The 23,915-nt window shown below is 38.0% G+C and overlaps 1 protein-coding gene across 2 annotated transcripts in view; it reads left to right on the top strand.

Moving 5' to 3' along the window:
* itga1 (integrin, alpha 1) overlaps positions 1 to 23,406 on the top strand; it is a 195,057-nt gene extending 171,651 nt beyond the window's left edge. For both annotated transcript variants that reach the window (XM_062031220.1, XM_062031219.1), the window contains exons 18-30: positions 1,500 to 1,610; positions 6,972 to 7,048; positions 7,226 to 7,352; positions 9,537 to 9,614; positions 9,716 to 9,792; positions 9,855 to 9,944; positions 13,649 to 13,751; positions 15,196 to 15,312; positions 15,387 to 15,485; positions 15,563 to 15,667; positions 21,061 to 21,156; positions 21,312 to 21,425; positions 22,264 to 23,406. In XM_062031220.1, the coding sequence (XP_061887204.1) occupies positions 1,500 to 1,610; positions 6,972 to 7,048; positions 7,226 to 7,352; positions 9,537 to 9,614; positions 9,716 to 9,792; positions 9,855 to 9,944; positions 13,649 to 13,751; positions 15,196 to 15,312; positions 15,387 to 15,485; positions 15,563 to 15,667; positions 21,061 to 21,156; positions 21,312 to 21,425; positions 22,264 to 22,320 (1,251 nt within the window). In that variant the 3' untranslated portion in view covers positions 22,321 to 23,406. The remainder of the gene's footprint in view (positions 1 to 1,499; positions 1,611 to 6,971; positions 7,049 to 7,225; positions 7,353 to 9,536; positions 9,615 to 9,715; positions 9,793 to 9,854; positions 9,945 to 13,648; positions 13,752 to 15,195; positions 15,313 to 15,386; positions 15,486 to 15,562; positions 15,668 to 21,060; positions 21,157 to 21,311; positions 21,426 to 22,263) is intronic.
* Positions 23,407 to 23,915: the final 509 nt, after the last annotated feature.

The raw sequence follows: 23,915 nt of genomic DNA, 5'->3' as shown, positions 1-23,915 counted from the left end.
ATATAAGAGGGGAGCATATATTGTAGCTAATTGTATTGTACAGTATCCAGACAAAATTGTATGTACAATGCAGTTAGCAACACTGCAACAATGTAATTTCCCCATTGTGGTATAAATAAAAGTCTATCCTATCCTATCCTAAAAAGCCAGGAATATTTGTTTACTTAACTGCAGAGAGTGCCAGGCCATCTGTCGTTGTTATATGTTATTTCTATTATTGTATGGTGTAAGCCCCTATTCGATAACATTTTAAATAGTTTTCACACAAAAAAAATGTATTTAAAAAAAAAGCATTACATTCTAATTTTATTAGGCAAGACACTTCACCCTTTGCCTCTGATGGCTGCTGGTTAGCGCCTTGCATGGCAGCTCCCGCCATCAGTGTGTGAATGTGTGTGTGAATGGGTAAATGTGGAAATACTGTCAAAGCGCTTTGAGTACCTTGAAGGTACAAAAGCGCTATACAAGTATAACCCATTTATTTATTTATTATTTATACAAAATATTTAACATTTTATTAATTAAAATTTCACAGGGAGATATTTATTAAATCCATATGGATCGTCGTGGCTCGGATGGTAGAGCGGCCCTGCCAACAACTTGAGGGTTGCAAGTTTGACCCCAGCTTGCGCCATCCTAATCACGGCTGTTGTTTCGCAGGTTTCCCTGCTCTTCGGGGGATTTAAAATCCCCCGAAGAGCAGGGAAACCTGCGAAACAGGCTTGTAGGGATGGAATAGCATCTGTGTATTTTCCTGACCTAACGTATATTCCGCTCTACCCCGGTATTGAGCACTGCATAACGGATAAATCACAGAAACCTTGACTATATATTTGTGTGTATATATATACATATATATATATATAATTTTATTATTTTATAGGGTATGTCAATATTACATCAGATTTAAAATATGTTTTACACACAAATACATATGTTTTTTTATTGTATTTTACATTTTATTATTTATGAATAATAAATATGTATACATTTTCTTTTTTACTCCCTGTCCCTATTTCATCTACACTCTTTAAACACCACAATGCATGTTAGCTTTACAAATGCCAGGTCTGCTCTGACTACGTCTTGCAATCATTGTAAAAGTTCTCAATTAAATTGTATGACTTTTATTGATCCCAATTGCGTGTGCCATCAGGTAAATCCAAGTTCCAATAGCAGCAACATGCAGTACACAAGACAGTAGTAGCAACACCATGCAGAGTAAAACATACAAAACATTTTTATAGAACAATAAAGTAATGGTAAAAAACCCGAGCTAAAATCTAAGTGATTGCACGGTTTAAAAATATACTTTTAGTATCTCTGCACTTTCCTTGAGAACCAGCATCCACTGCAGTGGACATTTGTGTTTAGTCTATTTCTTTGTCGTTTGATTGATTGGTGTATGGTGTAATATTATATTAATATTGGAGCAGGCCACATTGGTTTAGCATGCAAATGAGTAAAAATACTAATAAGTGGTTCTCTTCTCGCAAAAGGCCAGACTGGACTTCCGAGACCCTCTCATGGTGTCATTGGACTTTGGACTGGATGAGGAAGACCGAGGCCCGGTCCTGGATAAAAGCCTGCCCACGTCCATTAACAAGACGGTACGTTTTTAGCTTGGTCTCCCTTCCTTTTCATAGCCTGGTTTCTGTTCCCAAACATCAGCCCTAGTAACAGCTGACTGCCATTTTTCAAAAGTTTCAACACCAACAATCGCGTCTTCCCACACTCCCGTTCTAAATCATTTCTGTGTGGTGAGTGATGTGTCCAGATAAAGAGGGGGCAATTATTTCCCTCCTGATATGGGAATTAGGCTTCAGCAAAGTCATGCTTCTGCTCGTTTCATGACGAGCAGAGAAGCAAATTGGCTCCTCTCTTGTTATTGTTATAAAAAGGAAGCTACCCCTGCTCAGACAGAAAAGGGGAAATCACCAAACGGAAGCTCCAGTTAGTCGTATTATTTTCTAGCCTGTGGTCCATACTTGGAGTGACCCATGCTGTAGGTCTCGAAGGGTCCAGAGAGAGCCTGAGACTGGGAACAAACAGGACTATGACCCATAAAAACACTCTGCTGGGAGGGAAAACAAAAGGCAAGGAAATTAAGGTCATGCATGTGGAGCCTTTTACTCAGGCGTGCAAACAAACACAAAACCTTATTTTCTTTCTCGTTTTCACTGCTCATGTTGATGAAGCACTGGACACTAGAGACCACCCTCTGCACAAACAGTCAAGCATCAATACTACTGTACATCGCTGAAAAACAAGAGTTTTCTCTAATTTTTTGTTTTGGCCGTTTTTAGTGTGCATTTGCAAGACAACGTTGTTAAATTGATTCCCCACAAACTCTCATTTTCGTGCTTTTAGTCTTCTTTTTTTTTGCATGTGTAAGTGGTAAAGGTTTAGTTAATTTCTAAACCTGCCTAACGGTGTTACTTCGAAGTACATCACATGTTCACACTTGCGCAATTCAACATGGTCAAAAAGATTAAGCAGAAGCAGAGTTTAAAGAGGCGCACCTTTTTTTTTAATCAGGCTTTTTACTGAACTCTAACTAGGTTTTTTAATTTTTATTCTCTTATTTTATTCTTTATTTCTTTCTATTTTTGCTAGTATTATTCTCACTATTTTATGATTTTGTTATGTTAATGTTAATGTTAATGTATTATTTATATTTTATTTTTCAAAACATTTTAAAATATGTTTTGTATTTATTTTCCAGTCTGAACGCCTCAATCCTTAGTGCCATGCCATGTTTTGTTATTGTCAATATTGCTGTGTGTGCGCGTGTGTGTCTGTGCATGTGTATTTTTCTTTTTTTTCTCTTTAGTTTTTTTGTTTTTCTTACTGTTGTGAAGCACTTTGTGTTGCAACATGCCTGTGCATTAAAGTGCAATATAAATACATTTTAATTGATTGATTTACTCCACAGCAGTTAGACTTAGACTTCCTTTTTATTGTCATTCAAATTTGAACTTTACAGTACAGATAAGAACAAAATTTTGTTGCATTAGCTCATGGTAGTGCAGGATAAAAAATCAATAAGGTGCAGATATAAATAAATAGATTACTGTACAGATAAATATATTGCACTTTTGCATATGCATCCACGTTTATGGATGTATGTTGTATTGTCTTTATATTCCAGCGAGTTAATCCATTTTTGGGGGAATTGAGGGGATTATTATGATGCGTTCAAGAGTCTTAAGAAGTTGTTACAGAACCTGGAGGTTCTGCTACGGAGGCTACGGAACCTCTTTCTAGAGTCCAGCAGTGAAAACAGTCCCTGGTGGGGGTGGGAGGAGTCTCTGCAGATTTTCTGAGCCCTGGTCAGGCAGCGGCTTTTTGTGATCTCCTGGATAGGAGGAAGAGGAGTCCTATGTTTAACCACACACTAAAAAATGTTGGGTTAAAAAATAACCCAATTGTAACCCAACTGCTGGTTCAGAAAGGACAAACCCCTTATTTGAGTTATTTGAACTCAACATTTTGGGTTAATATTTTCCACCCAACTTTTGCGTTGAATTATTTAACCAAAAAGTTGAGTTATGATAACTTAATGTTGAGTTATTAATGAGATTAATCCATAATAAAATTCCTTCAAGAAAAAAGTAACTTTTTAATAAAAAAAAGCCTTTTACCCCAAAATGCGTTACTCGTTGAAAAACAACCAAAAAAAGGTTCATAATTTTGAACACCCAGAAATGTAGTTAAAATAATAGCCTTATAACCCCAAAAATGGATTGCTATTCATAAAAATAACTCAACACTAGCAACTCATAAATTGGGTTATCAAAATAACCCAGTGTTTTTTAGTGTGCAGGTTATCCGTTTTCTAAAGGGATGCAGGTGTATTGATAATTAACTTTTGAAAATTGGTTCCCGAAAGATCATAGCACTTCCGAAATCTAGAGTTCAATCAAGTGGTAGATTTCAGCTTTTCTCATCTTGTTTGTGCAGGGATGGCTAAAGAAACTACCCTAACATCATAGCAGCAACATAGCATGTCGCTGACAAAGCTAACTAATCTGGAATCTTGTGGATTTGTTTTCATATTTCATTCTACTGTAATCAGGTCCGCTTCTCCCCAAAAATAGAACAAACACATTCTGAAAATATTACAATAAAAATATAGAAAAAAATACCGGCAGCAGTAAAGTTTAGATCCATGAAGTAAAGAAGAAAGTGAATGAATGTTTATAACTAAATAAATGTACATATGCATAAAAATGTGTTTTCTTTTGTCTTATTTTTTTTAAATTAATCAAGTAACGTTTATGACAACCTTTTTCCAAAACACAATATAGAATGTGAGATATAACAGGATAATGCATACATTTATCATTTATTTTCAAAATATGATTTATTATTTTTTATATTTTTTATATATTTTATATATTTTTTATTATTTAATTTTATTTATTTATTTATAAAACGGTTACAAAAAAAGTGGGACCCCAAATATTTACTGTGGGACCCCATTTTTATGACTAGATGAGGTCCCTGGGGCCCCATTTTAAAAATTCCTAGTGCCAACGCTGATGGAGTATTGGTGCGTGCAAAACAGCAGCAGGTGGCTGGAACCTGCGGGCCGGTTCTAAAACTAATCAAATATCATCCCGGGGGTCATATTCATTCCGTGGGCCTTGACTTTGACACACAGGTCTTAGTCCCTTCCTGCTCCGTCGTTGATAAGAATATAATGGAAACCCCCCTACACAAACTAACCATACTGTACTAAATTCAATAAAAGTGTCGGAAAAACTAGGTTGCATACCTAACTGGACTAAACAGTACTGCGTGGTGGAAACAGGGTTAAACAGTGCATCCAATCAGAAATCATTTCGCTGTGATGTCATTCTTACAACACAAGGCAAGATTAATATGTAATAAAATACCTGAGATCCATTTTTCTTACTATGTTAGATTTTGCTAATCTTAGGTAAAATATACTCTAATCCAAAATATATGTTACTGAAAATAGGAATATAGTCACATAACAGAATGTGACTTGCCTTGAAACAAGTAAAATGCCATTCTGCCACTCAATGTTATTTTTTTTGTTTATTGTAAAGTGCTATATCTCTTTTGTTCTTTGAACCTCAACTCTTTTGACATATAATGAGGCATCCGCACCTTTCTTACCACTACAAAAACATCATGTACTTATTAGTTTTACAGTACCGGTATTCATGATTAATAGCATAAAACAATCTTTATTTTGATCAATTTGTTTTGAACCACCTCTAACACATCTTTAAAGGCCTACTGAAATGAAATTTTCTTATTTAAACGGGGATAGCAGATCCATTCTATGTGTCATACTTGATCATTTCGCGATATTGCCATATTTTTGCTGAAAGGATTTAGTAGAGAACATCGACTATAAAGTTCGCAACTTTTGGTCGCTGATAAAAAAAGCCTTGCCTGTACCGGAAGTAGCGTGACGTCGCAGGTTGAAAGGCTCCTCACATTTCCCCCATTGTTTACAATGCAGCGAGAGCGATTCGGACCGAGAAAGCGACGATTACCCCATTAATTTGAGCTAGGATGAAAGATTTGTGGATGAGGAACATAAGAGTGAAGGATTAGAGTGCAGTGCAGGACGTATCTTTTTTCGCTCTGACCGTAACTTAGGTACAAGGGCTCATTGGATTCCACCCTTTCTCCTTTTTCCATTGTGGATCACGGATTTGTATTTTAAACCACCTCGGATACTATATCCTCTTGAAAATGAGAGTCGAGAACGCGAAATGGACATTCACAGTGACTTTTATCTCCACGACAATACATCGGCGAAGCACTTTAGCTACGGAGCTAACGTGATAGCATCGTGCTTAACTGCATATAGAAACAGACGAAATAAGCCCCTGACTGGAAGGATAGACAAAAGATCAACAATACTACCAAACTCTGGACCTGTAACCACACGGTTAATGCTGTACCGCCTGGCGAAGCCTAGCAATGCTGTTGCTAACGACGCCATTGAAGCTAACTTAGCTACGGGACCTCGACAGAGCTATGCTAAAAACATTAGCTATCCACCTACGCCAGCCCTCATCTGCTCATCAACACCCGTGCTCACCTGCGTTCCAGCGATCGACGACGCGACGTAGGACTTCACCCGATCATCGTTGCGGTCGGCGGCTAGCGTCGGATAGCGCGTCTGCTATTCAACTCAAAGTCCTCCTGGTTGTGTTGCTGCAGCCAGCCACTAATACACCGATCCCACCTACAGCTTTCTTCTTTGCAGTCTCCATTGTTCATTAAACAAATTGCAAAAGATTCACCAACACAGATGTCCAGAATACTGTGGAATTTTGCGATGAAAACAGAGCTGTTTGTATTGGGATACAATGGTGTACCAATACTTCCGCTTCAACCATTGACGTCACGCGCAAACGTCATCATACCTAGACGTTTTCAGCCGGAAGTTTCCCGGGAAATTTAAAATTGCACTTTATAAGTTAACCCGGCCGTATTGGCATGTGTTGCAATGTTAAGATTTCATCATTGATATATAAACTATCAGACTGCGTGGTCGGTAGTAGTGGGTTTCAGTAGGCCTTTAATACTTGGAAATAACAATTGTCTGAAATAAAATGCACTCAAACAGTTTAGAAACTATAGTAACATCATTGACATACATAAGAAACAGTATAAGTCAGAGGACCGATCCTAGTGGTGCCACACAACGATGATATTTTACAATGCAGTAATTGAACAAAGTGACGTAATATAGAAAGTGCCGGCATGACTAAAACATTATTTTGTTTGTTTTGCCATGATTTCATGTGTTTTGCTGATATACTAAGATATATTATAGTGGATTTACCTTATTGTCCTTGATCCATTTATTTATTTTTTAGGTGGACTTATTTTCTAAATTACTGTGACAAAATCTGCCAAATGAAAGCTACTTGACTATCAAATCAGTTAAGCAACGATCTGATGTTTTTTTCTTGTAGATTCCCTTAGTGGACTGTGGGAGTCATCAGAAGTGCATCGCTGACCTCTTTCTTCAAGCAGAGCCTAGTGTAAAAAGGTAAGTTCATGACAAAATCACTATTTTTCACATTAAACCATGCATATTATTTCATAAGTTAACATGATAGTAGTATAGAAAGGCCAAGTCTGAAAAACCTGTGTGGTGCAGGACTGCTCCCTTGTGGTGAAAACATAAATGACGCTCATCTCCCCTTCTCTTACTGTCCTGTACCAGCATGGTGATCCAAGCCAAGAAGGACAAAATTGACGTGAACATCCAAGTGAGAAACAGCAAAGATAACGCCTACAACACCAAGGTGGTTGTCAGCTTCACGCCCAACATCAACTATGTCAAAGTTGAGGTGAGATGCCTTTTGGCACCTTCATTTTGCATGTGGTCACGGTTATGGGTTTATTTGTTCTTGACATTCATAGCAACACGTGCGAAGTAACACCACTTGTTCACACAATTTTTTTTGTATCGATCCGATACCGAGTACATACACGGCCAGTATCGCCAAATCAATACTTTTTACTTGGATGTTTTCAAGAGCCTTTATCTTCAATCATTTCATCAATAAAACACACACCAAAGATTTTAGGCCAACAAAAAAATACATTTACCAAGACACTTATTTGTGAAAAATATTACATTATTTAACAATCCAAACAAAACATTTATTCCCCTGTCTTAGTTTATTACAAACAATTGTCAATAGTGCAAAAATAAGTGAACAAAAACAAAAACTACTATTGGATATCATTCAAATCCTTTGGCTTTATGCCCCCAAAGCCGTCCTGTGTTTGGGGATGGGTGTCGAATTTGGTACTTTTATAAGAACTGACCAAATATTGATTTACGTTAAATCAAACGGTGCCATATTTCTGTCAGGCTTGGTCAAAAGATAGGACTCAGATGCAGAGTAGGGATTAATCCGGCAGGCTTTTATTTTGAAAGCTTCCTTTCACCTCCAGAGTCAGGGCAATTCACTATAGGCTATAACTAGACTAGTCGGCGAAAAAGGTTCCACAAAAAGGAACAACCAAAAATCACTCCGAAAGGAGGAAAACACAAACAATAACGAACTATACTTAGCGGCGTATATTCTATGAAATTTATTATAAACAAAAAACGATCCAACAGGAGGGAGAAACAATGGCTATGAAACTTCTACCCTGTCTCTAATCTAAAAAAAAGGTTAACAAAAAATGTCACTCAAAAAATTGAGGAAAAGAAAGAACTGTAAGAAAAACTGAAAACTCACCACTTCGGCTGTAAATAACACAAAATCACTCTGCTGTGGAGGAGAAAAAGAAAACTCAAAATATCTACGAAAGAATTCAGGATCAAGATATTAAAACAAGAGACGAGGCTAGGAGTGTACAGGATCCTAGAGAGGCACGAATAAATGAGACAATCTGGCACAGAACAAAGGGAGGCGTGGGCTTATAAGACACATGAGTGTAATGGGGAACAGGTGGAAACAATCAGGGATCAGGAATGACGTCAGACTGATGACAAAAAAAGGAAGGGCAAGTGACCTGAAACGAGAGGAGTTACTTTTCAAACTAAAACATGTAATTCACAAGACAGAAAAAACCAAGACAAGCCATCCCTCACCACAGTGTGACAATTTCAATGCCTTTGTTGTCATTGACCAATTTTCCATGACAACAAAGCAAGTATGCCTGATAGAAATCACTCGAGCGTACACCTTGCTGATGGAAAACACTTGAACGTACAGTAAAGCTCCACTTTTCACAATACGGGAGGTCGACGCTAATTAACATTGGATCTGCCATAGACATGCTATGGAGCATCAGCAATTTTACATGGCGAGTTCAACATCTCGAAATTTGGTTATAAAAACTAGAACTAAGATGCACATTATAATCAAACAGCTGGTGTGTAATAAATACAATACTTACAATATAAACACTTTTTAGGGTGCAACAAAAGACTAGATTGAACTTAATAGCAAAGACTACTTCCTGACTAGCCAACACACAGGAGCCTTTGCGCTACTGCCATTTAACACGTTGGAATTGCAACTGCATGCATAGTCTACTAGCAATTGTAAGAAATCAAATATAACGACTTGGCACCACGGTTATCATTATCAGCTCACTGTTAAATGTTAAATAAAAACATATTTCCGCCCGATTGTAGCTGATAGGGTCCAGCGCCCCCCCGCGGCCCCAAAGGAAATAAGCGGTAGTAAATGGATGGATGGGCATATTTTTAATTATTAAACAAATTAACATTTGTTAACATATGAGCACACAGAGAAGTGTGAAAGGTATGCATCAATGTTGTATTATTGACCTCTACTAAAAAGGAATAGGAGGACGCTGAACTTACTCAATGAAGAGGTTTGAGGTGCTTAAGTGTGGAGACAAGAAAGAATAGAGAATGTGTAAGAAAAGACTGATTGAAGAAAGGAGAAAAGTAAAGTAAATAAACAAGTTGAAACAATCTAACAATAAAAATTTAACAGAGAAATTGCGAGTTTTTCTAAACTCTATTTTCATTTTTGCATTGCCAGCCGGAGAAGGATTGCACCCTTAATCACACAAAAGTGGAGTGTGCGGTGGGATACCCCTTCCTGGGAAGCAATGTGGAGGTACGACTTTAAACATACACAAAACGTGTAAAATGCTGTACATGATGGTTTTGACGCGCTTAACACTGAAAATGTGACACTCTGTGATGTACTGTGCACAGGAAACTTTTAAAGTCAAATTTGAGGTGAATCCTAATCACATTCATCACAACATCCAAATCAACGTGACGGCCACAAGGTGAGTTCATAGCCTGTCGCGTTTGGAGAGAAGTAACGACATCATGCATTGTTTTCCTGCAGCGACAGTGACGAGCTGCCCTCCACGCTCCATGACAACACGGTGCTCATAACCATCCCTGTGAAGTATGAGGCTGGCCTCATATTTTCTGTGTGAGTAGCTGAACGATACCCATTTACAATGCTGTTGTTTCATGGTTACTGTTGCTAGGGGGTGAAAAGATCCGTTGCTCTCCCACAATGTGTAACCTTGTTGTCACTAAGCAATGATACAAAAACACATTTATTAAAATCCACCTGCAGATACGTCTTGTTTTGTGACGGGGAAAAAAACTAAGATTATTACAAATTTGTCCAACTCAATCCACTGCATTTTTGGTTCATATTAAAGGAAGAATCTGTCCAGAAGTGTTACTGCAATCACGGTCAAAATTCTGTAGTCCCCTCTCCCTGACTGAGGTTTCCAGATACGCAACCGACTTTAGCTCGACCCAAAACTAAAGAGGAAAGATTTTACCAAGGTATGCCTGTAGTAGACTACTGTTTCAAACGTTTCAGATTGCCATATAACTTGGTACATGTAGTTCACAATATGCAAACACGAATGAGGAATTATTTTATCATGTCATTTGGCTGTCTCCCTACGTTTCACTTTGCAATGACAGCTGTGCTAATGTTGGAACCCATTTCCTTAGCGTATCAGCATAGGTTTTATTTGTCGAAAATATATTTTGCCCTGTCAGTTTGATGACACATCGACATACAGGCTAACGGGCATATATTTCCCCTTTAGCCTGTATGTCGATGTGTCATTTACCGAGCTAGCATGCTAAGCATTCGTTGCACGAATATACTGGCTTTGTTAGACAAGATCATAGACTGTATTAGACAATATAGTTTACATATGAAATTTCCATTTCCATTTATTACAAGTAATAAGAAAACGTAAATGCCTTACTTACCTATCAAGGAGGAAATTAGCAAGTTTGGCATCTGATGAAAAAATCTTCTCCGCCTTCAATCGTCTACATCTTTCAAAGGCATCCCCGATACAAATCCTCGTTTTGTTCCTGGCTTTGTCATGAATAAGTTGAGAATCGTAACGACGCCTTTTAGATTTACTAAGGTCTGACATGTTTAGTAACTTTACCAGTGGCAGTAGTTAGACGAAGATGGCGGTGCGTAACTGGCAACCTGCATGTGACACAATTTGTTAAAACGGTGGAGGGCGGGACATCAAAATGAAAACAATAACAAGATTTCGGGGCTGGAAATCTAATTTTGAAATGAGCATAATCCCGACTGAACTACTGTTATCAGTTATAGAGGTATTTGAAAAGAACATGATTTATTAATGTCTTTTGACATAAAAGGGCCATTTAATGGTGACTTGAAATGCAATTCTTACATATGGCTCTTTTAATATTATGCTCTCCGTTTTGGATTTATTCACAATTAAAACCACAATTACTTGATATGTGTTAATCCAAAAAAAAAAAGTGACTTTTTAAATATTTAAATATAAAGTGTTTTAGATGTCAATATTTAAACTGGTAATAGAAGAAATATGCTAAAATAAAATAAATTAATATCAATACAAATACAAACTGCAGTTTGCCGGTGCTAAATTTATACACAAGTTATACACATGCATACATTTACACATTATTTGAACAACTACTCCAATAAATATAATAATTATTAATACAATAATAATAAATATAATAAATTGACGATTTATCAGGGTTGAATTATTACACAAGTTTGCATAGGCCATGCATTTGCTATCATGATCTGTGGTCTGGATCATGTTTTTTGTTATTTTCTGTTAGTTTAAGACTCCATAGTTCCTGTTTTTGTGCACCCTTGTTTGTTTTAGTTTCCATGGCGACCTATTAGTTTCACCTGCCTCTGGTGTTCGGGACACGCACCTGCTCTAATCAAGAGACCAGTATTTAAGCCTGTCTTTGCCTGTCAGTCGGCCTGGCGTCATTGCTTGTGTCATGCGATTGCTTGTTTCATGCTTAGTTCATGCTGTTCGTTTTCATGTCCAATCCCAAGTTTTTGCTAGTTGTTCGATTCATGCCGTGTCCACGAAAGTGTTAGTTGTTTCATGCCACAGTAAGTCTTGTTTGTTCCATGCCATAGTCCATGTTAAGTGTTTAGCTTCGATGTTTCCTGCTTTAAGTTGTTTTTGTTTGTTAGCTTTTCGTGTGAACGGCACGCTTTTCTTTTGTTTGGTTCCGGTCTTTGTCCTGTGTAGGATTCATTGAGAAAATAAACATGTTCCTACCTTCAAGTCCTGCCCGGAATAGTCCGTTTGCTTCCTGGGAGAACAAACCTCGCAGTAAGTTGCGACCCCCCCCCCCCCGTTATGACATTTACTGCAGTGGCCCATCTGAAAAAAAAATGTCTACATATTATATTTTTTGAAATTATAGTTATTTTATTTGTAAAAATATAAAATTATATATATTCTGTTTTTATTTAAATATAGTATTTTAGTATTAAACAAAATGTGTAAAAATGGAATGGAATAGATCTTTATTGTCACTGCACTTGAAAAGTACAACAACATTTGCTTTCAGTCCAAGCTGTCCAAGAACAGACATACAATACACAGTATACAGGGAAAGACAGAACAGGAAGACTGATGGGGCGCCACAAGGGCTGTGTCTGTAGAAAGGTAGGAATAAAGGTAAACATGGGGGGAAAGGAGGAGAAAATAGCAAATCCCAAACTAAGCTCCTATGGGCGGTGGAGGCTCAGTTTGAGACCAGAAAAAAACTTTGAGCAAAGCACATATGAGCAAATATTATCACACACAAAACTCCAGACTTGCAACGGGGGGAGTGGCCGGACAGCCAGGGTGTTGCTCTGTTGTGGGAGAGTGGGGTACGTGTGTGACGTGGCGTGTTTTACCATGGATGTGCGTGTGTGTACGTAAGCCTGAAGAGTCACTTGTCTCTTGATCTTGGTGGTCTCGCAGCCAGTCAGTTCAACAAAAGTCAACAAACAACAGGTGTATGTCCGAGGAATTTAAAACTTCTTTGGGGTTGACTCGTACCATCGACCTTGCCGAGCCATTCCAGCGGAAAAACACAATCCAGAATGTGTTTGAGCGAGCAAAACATTTTAACATTTAACTGTAATTGTCAAATGCTGGTCCTCAAATGGATCATAACTTTGCCTTGCAGAGTTGACAGCTTCTCCGAGATGTTATGCAGTCAGCGATTTAGTTCAGAAACCACAAAAGTCTGAGTACACAGCTCTGCCAATCCTTCAATCATTTGTGGCAGCTATGGGGTTCCTTAAACGGCTGCTAGCATCTTCCAAAGTTTTGTCGGTACACCAGGGCAATGCTTACTATAATCAGCAAATGTCCTGTTATCATGGGTCCGAATAGGTAGATGTCTTCAACATCCTTGACTGAAAGAATTGCCAGGCACACGACCCTCCACTTCTCCCAAAGTCCATCGTGTGTCCAGCAACAAACATTCCATCAGGACAGGCAATGCATGTCATTATTCAAACAATATCAATAAATAGAATACACTGTAATAATAATAGTAATATAATGATAAATACATAGTAAATATTATCAATAAATAAACAAGTACTTAGAGTTTACTATTACACAGTTGCTAAGGCCGTGCTTTTACTGCAATATCCCTTCAATTGAAATGCATGTAGAACAAATACAGCTAATTTATTGCGTACATTTTTCTAAGGATTCCTGACAATCTGTCACTTTCATGTGTGGATGGTAGCCACTTAGTGCGTCTCCCATGGCTGTTAGCGTATTTGCCACTAAGGATTCTTTTTTCTGAACACAAATACTGTATGTCACTTCCCAGGCGACCTGCAGATGAACACGTGGTGGTGAAAGAGGGCGAGCAGTACTCCAGTGTTTTCAACGACACCTGGATGATCGGCGAGGAGGTCAACATCAGCTATACGGTAACTGTCAACTGGCGGCCATTGTGTGTGTGGGATTTACTGTATATTCTTGCAAGTTAGGTACACCTGCACATTCCAATGAGCTCCAGTAAGAAAAGAGTCAAGATTAAGTAATAATAATTAAAGTATTTTAGTGACCTATGAAGTGTTTAAAGCCCATCAATAATAATGAAAATAGTTTAACAAATCACTCTCATGGTTTTGGGACCCTACTGTAGAGATGGCACCTTTAGTTCTGTGCTTAAAGAGTTGAGCGACAGTTGTATGCAAAACTGTATCCTTGAACTGAATGTATGACTAGAAAAGACCACAATGTATCCCACTGGACCTCTTGTGGATGCCCAAAATTAATTTGAGTGCATCTCAGAAGCTTGTGAAGGTGTACCTAATGAAGTGGCCAGCAGGGACTGTATAATATGTATGGTTCTGCACAGAGAAACAACCAACACCTTTGAGTTCGAGTACATTTATAATTAGATCTTATGAAACAATGTACAGTATTATTCATATTTTACAAGTAAAGATTCATATTCACTAGAAATAATCACATTTGAACAATTAATTTCAATTCAATCCAATATGTTCAATAGTCACGTCATTTATAGATAATGTCCAAAGTTCATATGAAAATATATAAAATAGGTTGATAGGGTGAAAAGGAAAGAAAAGAGTGATATCGGCTACCGAGCTGATTCAAAACTGCTAGCCGCTTCGGCATTAATTGAAAAAAAGAAGAACATACAATAAATTGTCAAAAACTGTGAAAAAACAGATGTTGTTCAGACATTATATCTTTGGGGAACATGTTCGGTTACAATATAAACCTACAAAGTACGGTCGTTTTAGAAATATGGCTGTGAATCTGTCACAATGGTAGCGTTCAAAGTGGCGCTAAATTCGCAATCACGTCTGTGGGCTTTTGAATGGATGCGACCGCAATGTTATCAAACCGGACAAAAAGGATTACAAAGGATATGTTGGCTCACTGCTGAATAGAAGTTTAGCAGAAACAAAGTATCATTGTATCCATGAGGTAAATCACTGCATTAATGTGGAAAGAGCAAACACCTGCACTGAGTATAACAACCACATTGATGATCAGCTACTGAAGTTTATATTTTATACAAAAGTTTATACTTCTTCCTATTACCCTGTTGAGATATGTTTAATTTAATTTAATTTAATTGTATTTTATTAATTTAATTTTCTTTTCTTTTGTGAAATAATAATATTGCCATTGGACACAAGACTGTTCACTGGAGATATGTATGTATATTATGTACTACATGTATGATGTGGAGCTGACTATGACATATTCAATAAACGCCATGATCATTTGGCCTCCTAGGGGTTGTGGCCCTGAACATTGGCATAGGGTGTTTATGCCAGGGGTCGGCCCTGGTTGTGCCTTCTCTAGGTAATGCTGCATCTCTCGTTTGTCCAGGTGGAGAAGGCAGGTGATATGGTGACACCGCCGCTTGACCTCACGGTGACCTACCCTCAGCTGTCCCCGCGTAATAATTACCTACTGTACCTGACACACATCGTCACCAGCCCGAAGGTGAGAACCATCACACGCACGTAGACTCAAACGGCAGAGATTTGCGTCAGAATTGACATCTGTCCTCCTTGCAGGTGAAATGCGACGCCGCTGGTTTGATCAACCCTCTCAACCTCAACCCAGATGTTGTAAAACCAAACCCAAACAAAGAAACGCTAGGCATCTTCCTCTTGGTGGGTGAAAAAGCTACTTTTCTTTTGTGAGCAAAATGCAAATCTCCCTCCGGCCTCACAAAGATTTGTTTCCGTAGAGCTGTGAAAACCTTCCCTGTACATCGTTCAAATGCTTCATCCCAGAAGCCAAGGTTAGCCAGGTCAACGTTACGTTCCGAGTGTGGAAGCCGACGTTCATCAAGGTGGGTGGAAGAAATAGAATTTGTATTTATTTATTTTTCTGACAGGTACCGTATTTTTCGGATTATAAATCGCTCCGGAGTATAAATCGCACCGGCCGAAAATGCATAATAAAGAAGGAAAAAAACATATATACGTCGCACTCGAGTATAAGTCACATTTTTGGGGGAAATTTATTTGATAAAATCCAACACCAAGAATAGACATTTGAAAGGCAATTTAAAAGAAATAAAGAATAGTGAACAACAGGCTGAATAAGTGTACGTTATATGACGCATAAATGACCAACTGAGAACGTGCCTGGTATGTTAACGTAACATATTATGGTAAGAGTCATTCAAATAACTATAACATATAGAACATGCTATACGTTTACCAAACAATCTGTCACTCCTAATCACTAAATCTGATGAAATCTTCTTCCTCTGTGTCGCTTCTAAACAACTCTGCCAACTCCAAAGTTATGCGCCGCTTCCTCTTGCCGTTTTCTGCTGCATATTTCACTACGTCCAGCTTGTAATCTGCAGTATATGATTTCCTTTTTGGTGCCATTTTTGTTCAGCCCTTCTCAGTTTATATAAGTTACCGCCAATGTTGAAATGATCCATTTTTATAGCTACGGACGGAGTAGCAGGTAGCATCCCATGACCCACAATGCACTTCTGTGATGACGCACAATGCACTTCTGCCATGATCCACCCCCGCCGAATTTTTATTGGTTGACGTGTGTGTGACGATTGCTGACATTCGCCTCGTCTCTTACGGGAATGAGATAAATAATATTATTTGATATTTTACGATAATGTGTTAATAATTTCACACATAAGTCGCATCCCCGGCCAAACTATGAAAAAAAACTGCGACTTGTAATCCGAAAAATACGGTAATGCTGTAGTTTGCCAGTTTTGTAACATCAAATGTTGCGGAAGCGAGCAAATTTGGGATACCAACTGCTGTGGCACTGTATCCAATCTACCCAATAGACCTACGTTCAAATCCTGGTGAAGGATATCATTCCTTAAAGTTCTGTAACAAATTGGCATTAGAAGTGGAATGGTTCGACATGAGTCAGACATTGGAGTACCAACCGCAGTGATATGGTTCTAAGTGGTCGACTCAATTCAAGGTTTTCTCCCAGGAGATCCATGTTCATATCTGGGATAAATGGTGTAAGAAGTGGAGTGGTTAACCTTGAGGCCTTTATGTTATGCGCCTCGTTTTGATTTTTTTTTTGTTTCATTTCCACTGTCAAAAATGTATCAAAATACCCATTATGATACTCCTCAATTGAAGTACCAACCACAGTGGACAGTTTACAGATCCTTCAGCTCGAGAGACCCGGGTTCAAAGTGCAAAGCCCAGGTTGAGTGCACTAATCTTTGAGATTCATTGACAAATTTCAGAAGTGAAATGGTTAGCCATGAGGCAATCGTGAAACGTGAAGGCAACCAAACTTTGCGGTAGAAACTGCAGTGGTAAGGTACTTAAAGATTTTATTAACTTGACAATGTTCAGGGTTTTGAAGCCCAAACTCAAGGGTACCATTGGCATAGACCCCGAAAACACCCCGATGACTGGAATTACATGACACCTGAATCTGCTAATTTTTTTATTTTTTTTTGCATTTCTACAGACAAGCCAATATCAAAGCCACCTTTGTGGTATCCCACAGATTAAGTATTATTAACCACATAGGGAATGTAACTAATGGGGGGAACCAGACAGTGAAAAATGTACAGGTTTGCCAAACCAATAGACCAGAGTTTAAGTCTGGGTGTTACAGTGTTCTTTAAAAGATGGTGTCAGAAATGGGATGGTTAAAGGTGCCACATGTTATAATGTGGCCAGAAGTGATACTGCAATCACAGTCAAAATTCTGTAGTCCACTCCCTCTCTCCCTGACTGAGGTTGCCAGATACGCAGCCGAATCCAGCTCGATCGACTGGGCTACTCCAAGGAACTTCAAACTTCCATTGCCTCTTACTAGGGGTTGAGGTGCTGGGACCATAATAGCTGAATAGCGTTTTGTCAATAACAAATCTCTAACCAACACACTTTACACAGAAATTAGTCTATTTTCAGGAAGAAGTATGTCATGCCTGCGTACAATATCACAACAAATGGCAATCATATGGTTATTGTCAAACTACAACCAACTCTAACAATGGTTATACTGGTGGAAAAAAAGTACAGCATACTTAGCAGCCTAATGTACGGCCAAAATTAAAGAGGAGACATTTTACCAAGGTATGCCTAAAGGCTACACGAATGAGAAATTATTTAATCATTTGATTTATCTGTCTCCATACGTTTCACATTGCCATGGTGACAGCCGTGCTAATGTTGGAACACATTTCCTCAGCGTAGCAGCATATTGAGAACGAAATAGGCACTGACACTACCCATATCCACATAGGTTTTATCTGTTGAAAATACATTTTGCCCTGTCAGTTGGAATACACAACGAAATAAAGGCTATATGTTGTTAGCCTATATGTCGATGTGTCATTAACTGGGCTAGCATGCTAAGCATTACACTAGAAGCACCATCAAAGCATTCGTTGCACGAACATACTAGTCTTTGTTATAGACTGTAGTGGACAATTTAGTTTACATACGAAATGTCCATTTCCATTTATTACAAGTAATAAGAAAACGTAAATGCCTGACTTACCTATCAAGGAGGATATTAGCAAGTTTTGCGTCAGATGAAAAAATCTTCTCCGCCTTCAATCGTCTCCATCTTTCAAAAGGATCCCCGATACAAATCCTCATTTTGTTCCTGGCTTTGTCATGAATAAGTTGAGAATCGTAACGACGCCTTTTAGATTTACTAAGGTTTGACATGTTTAGTAACTTTACCAGTGGCAGTAGCTAGACGAAGATGGCGGTGCGTAACTGGCAACCTGGATGTGACACAATTTGTTAAAACAGTGGAGGGAGGGACATCGAAATTAAAACAATAACAAGATTTCGGGGCTGTAAATATAATATCCCGGCTGAACTACTGTTATCAGTTATAGAGGTATTCGAAAAGAACATGATTTATTAAAACATGTTGACATATCAGGGCCATTTAATGATGACTTGACATTAAATTATTACCTATGGCTCCTTTAACAGTAAGGCGAAGTTTTGGTAAGGCGTCCCACCTGCTGCAGTATTGTACCAAAAGGATACTGTTTGCTATTGGACAGTGGAGAGTCAACCTGAGTTCAAACCTGGATTTTACAGATTTCTGTGACAAATGGTGCCAGAAGTGGAATGGTTAATCATTAGGCAAAGGTTGGTAAGGCTATTAAACGTTTGCTCACCACCTGCAGCACAATGGTACCAGAAGGGTTGTGTTTGCTAGCGGACAGTGGAGAGTCGATCTGAGTTCAAATCAGTATTTTACATAGTTGTGTGATAAATGTTGTCAGAAGTGGGATGGTTAGCCATTAGGCGAAGGTTGGTAAGGCTATCAAACATTGGCATACCTCCTGCTCTGGTATTGTACGAGAAGGGTTGTGTTTGCTAGTGGACAGCAAAGTCAAAGTGAAGTGATTATATTAACATAGTGCTTTTTCTGTTGTGACTTAAAGCGCTTTACATTGAGAACCCCAATATATACATTTAAGCTACATTTAAACCAGTGTGGGTGGCACTAGGAGCAAGGTGGAGGGAGTGTCTTGCCCGAGGACACAACAGCAGTGACTATGAATGCGAAAGCTGGATTTGAAAATGGAACCCTCATGTTTCTGGTCAGTCGCTCTACCATCTGAGCCATACGGCCCAAATCTGAGTTAAAATCTGCATTTTACAGAGTTATGTGACTAAAGGTGTCAGAAGTGGGATGGTTACCTGTGAGGCATGCCCAATTTGAAGTACCTTTTTATGACAGGTGATCCGAAAATACTTTTGAAAGTGGTTAATCTCTTGCATGACTGGATCTATGTGGTAGAGTACTATAACAAAGAAGTTGAATAGTTAGCCTTGAGGTATTCTGTGGAGTGTTTGCATTGAAAGCCCCCCAGATTAGAGTGATTGAAATGGGCCGACTGTGTAGGACATGAACCTGGTGAAATGGTGGTACAGTGCCCCATTTTTGCCATTCATATTATCAAAAGTTGTAAAACACACATCTCTATTGTCCTTTAAAGGGGAACTGCACTTATTTTGGAATTTTGCCTATTGCTGACAATCATTATGAAAGACAAGGCGATGGATGTTTTTTTTGTTTTTTTTGCATTCTAAATATGAAATATCAAAAGTTCACTTACAATGGAGCCTATGGGAGCCGCTTTATTCTGCCTATTGAACCCTTAAAAAAACATCCAAACACCTCCATTAGTGTTTTATATACATGATATAAATATACTGTAGTAACGGGAACATTTATAATAACATTTAATATGTGCGTATTTTGATCATTTTAAGCATACGCGGTGCATTAATTTCAAGAACGCATCATAAAAAGTTTGCTTTTTTAAAATTTCATCACTGATTATTACTCACTGCATACTTCATGAGAGCCAACAAACATAATAAAACATTGCATACTGTACAATGTCCGCTGTCATTAGGTTGCCAACTGCTGGAATGTTCATATATTCCTATTTAGATGAAGAATATCTCATAATCCTCACAAAGAAACGGGGTGGAGGGGCAGGACCAAGCGTCTTTTCGTGTCGTTCTCGCCTTTTTGGGGTCCTAAATGGCTGTCAAAGTGTACCAACTTGTCGGAATACCTAGTCAGACTTTTTCTGTCCAGGTGAGACGCATGATTTATGATCTAAAATAAAAGCAAGGGAGCGAGAAAGTAGCAAGCCACTCGATGATGTAAACATAGGCACACACGGTAGTGATCGGGGCGCTGCTATAAATCGTTGGTCTGCGTTAGCGCCTATAATAACAATATCACTAATACTTTGTTAATATTCAAGGCACAAAATGAAAAATGGGGTATTATTGCCGTTTTTTGGATGGTTATTTATTTGGTTTTATGGTGCAATGGAGGACCTCCCATTGGGTACGCTGTAAGCAGACTTTTATTTACATTTATTTACAAGTTAGAATGCATTGAAACAAATCCATCTGTCATCATGTATTTCATAATGATTTTGAAAAATAGGCAAAATTCCAAAAAAAAGTGCAGTTCCCCTTTCAGACTTTTCAGTTGGGATACCAACAGTAGTGGTGCAGTATGCTACATAATGGGTTCGAATCTGGCGCACTGCAGTCTCTGATTGGTCGACACATTGTCATTTCCTTGTGAAAATTGTTACATAATGCAGTAAATGTGGTCACATTACACAATTTATTTTTATTGCCATTGTCAATTGATAGTACTTTTTGATGACAGTTAGGTAGGAAAGAACTGCACCAACTTAGATTTTTTTTGTGTGTCTTTCAGGCTGACTTTTCTAGTCTGTACATGCTGGTGAACACCACTCTGGGGAGCAGGAACACAGATCTGTTTGTGCTGAGCAGTAGTGACAGCACCAGAAGTGTGAGTCAGCGTTTTTCAAAAATGTTCTCAGCAAGTCAAACTATTGTTTTGACTGTAACACAGTTTTGCACTTATGACGCCATAACAACAACAATACAACCCGAGAACGTATGCATTTGTATGTATATAAATGATGTGTGTTGTTTGCCAATCAGGTGAAGATCCAAGTTACCAAGGAGAGCTTAGGAGGAATTCCTATATGGATCATCATCCTCAGCATCCTGATAGGCCTCCTGATCTTAGCCCTGGTCATCTTTGCTCTTTGGAAGGTAGTTCTTGCTTAGAACAAGTATTAGCACTATTAGCATTTAGTATTTTGAACTCATAAAAACAAAACCAAGTCGTTGTTTATGAACCAGTGTATGGCACAAAGTAGCAGCAACACAACCAATGTTGCAATGGCATTAAAAAGCAAACTGCTGAGTCAGCATTAATACTAAAGATGATAACAACAGTATGGAATACTAACACTATTAAGTTTTGCACAACAGCTCAGTAGCGCAACTAGGTAACACATTGGTAAGACCGCCCACAAAATGGCGCATCCTGACAAGACGATCAGAAAGCGGCCTGAAGACGGTCTGTAAAACATAATTCATGCAACATTTTAAACAAAGAACCATTGTTATATGTTATGTATGTATTTCGAATGTAGTAAAAAGATCATAATATGACCCCATTAATGGCAAAGACTACTTCCTAGCTAGGCAACACACCCTAGTATATATATATATATATATATATATATATATATATATATATATATATATATATATATATATATATATATATATATATATATATATATATATATACATAAACTATACATACACATACACTACTGCTAACGTTTGGAATTGCAACTGCATGCAAAGTTTATTATTTACGACAGTTAATACAACAATATCTAATCAATATTTCTGTATACAAAGGAAAAATAGAATACAGATATTGGGTTTCACTATGTAAAGCGCTTTGAGTCACTAGAGAAAAGCGCTATATAAATATAATTCACTTCACTTCACTTCACATGTATTTTTTTTAATTCGCATGAACATTTTTGAGGATGATTTTGCACTTCCAAATTGTTGTTTTTTCCTCTTCCAGATGGGCTTCTTTAAGAGAAAATCCAGAGAGTTCTCCAAGGAGGACATGATGGATTGAGGCATCCACACAACAGGAAGTGACTCCTTGAGTCACATATAAAAATGGCAGACTTAAAAAAAAATATCAATGACTACCTGGAGTGCACAAAGCCATCGTCTCACTCACACACAAACACAAACAGGAACAAACCGTATTGTCCCAGTCTTTTTTTTTTTTTTTAGTCCTTTTTTTTTAGACACCAAATGCAATCAAGGCTTCAGATGAGGCGGAGCCTGTCACTGACACACATGCCAAAGTTGTGCATTTTGACTATTGCACTTCCATTTTTCATGGACTTTTTTTTTTAATGCACTTTTTGTTAAGAAGATCCAAAGTGGCCACGCTCAAGCAAGACTTAAGACACAGCTGCATCACTTGTATGGACACACTGTATGTATTTTTGAGCATTGTTGATGCTTGATCCGGGTCGCTTCAAAACACTGACTTGAACTTTTATTTTGAAAGAAAAACGGTCTTGTTCCTCCTTGCCTTTAAACCCAAACCTCCGATTGTACTGTAAATATGAGTGCTCCCACACTTAAAGCTTAAAAATGTACATAAATGTTGTTTTTTGCTGCAATAATTCATGTAATTTAATAGTTGCCGCCCACATGCCTTATATTTTGGTGCTCAGGTGTTGATACCAAGTACAACTTATGCAAGTATGTAAATATGACACATGGTCTTATTTTGATTAGAAAATGAAATTATAGCGAATGAAAATATTTGGGTTTGTATCCACTTTTTGGTTGCATTTTTCATCCAATGACGCGGTACCTTTGAAAAGTGCATACTTCCAGGTTGTTTTTATTTGAAGAGCTTTGCAGTGTGTTCCAAAGAGATTATTTTGTACAAGGTGACTTTTAATGCAAGTTTAATGCTCTCCACTTTTAAGCACAACTAGTTTGTACAGAAAGTCATTTAAAGTTATTATATGGCTACAATGTGTCCATTAGTTTGTTCGCTTTCATAAATAGGATTAAAAATGTGGTCTGGAATCACTTTATTTTTTTTTTAAAGGATAATAAAGTGAGAAAGCTATTCATTCTTCAGCACTCCTGTCAAGTCTTCACTGTGATGCACGCAAATAAACTGAATCGGCTTCTGCCATGATCGCAGTAATTGCACGTTTTTCTTTGAGTTTTCTAGCGACACTCGCATCGACTTTCGTCTTATAAACGATGGGGGTAAGGGGGAGTGACGCATGCCGTATAGCAAGTCAGCACATGTGTAGTTTTATGTGTGGCAGGGTTCCTGCCACCCTCATCAATGTCGCTAAATGCCTGTAAAAGCAATATAGACCCCCTCAGGCCATGACAGAGGTGTCATTCCACTAGTTGTAAGTCCATGTATCAACCCAAAAGTTATGAAAATATTTTATGAAGGTTGAAAAGTTTTTTAGAGCTGCTTTTTAGAATTAAATTTTTCAATTTTGTGCCATCTTTTTTGTAATTTATATATGGATTTTTTTTTATTCTTCAAATTTAAATCTATGCATTTAATTTCACAAATCTGGACAATTACCATAATTTTTTTTTACCCTATCGAATTTTATTTCCATAATTTCCCAAATCAACCAGTCCCTCCAGGATTTCAAAGGCTGTTTTTAACTT

Source organism: Entelurus aequoreus, linkage group LG21 (genome assembly GCF_033978785.1).
Source record: "Entelurus aequoreus isolate RoL-2023_Sb linkage group LG21, RoL_Eaeq_v1.1, whole genome shotgun sequence".
Lineage (NCBI taxonomy): Eukaryota > Metazoa > Chordata > Actinopteri > Syngnathiformes > Syngnathidae > Entelurus > Entelurus aequoreus.
The sequence above is the reverse complement of the archived record's forward strand: the minus strand, read 5'-3'. Positions and strand labels throughout refer to the sequence as shown.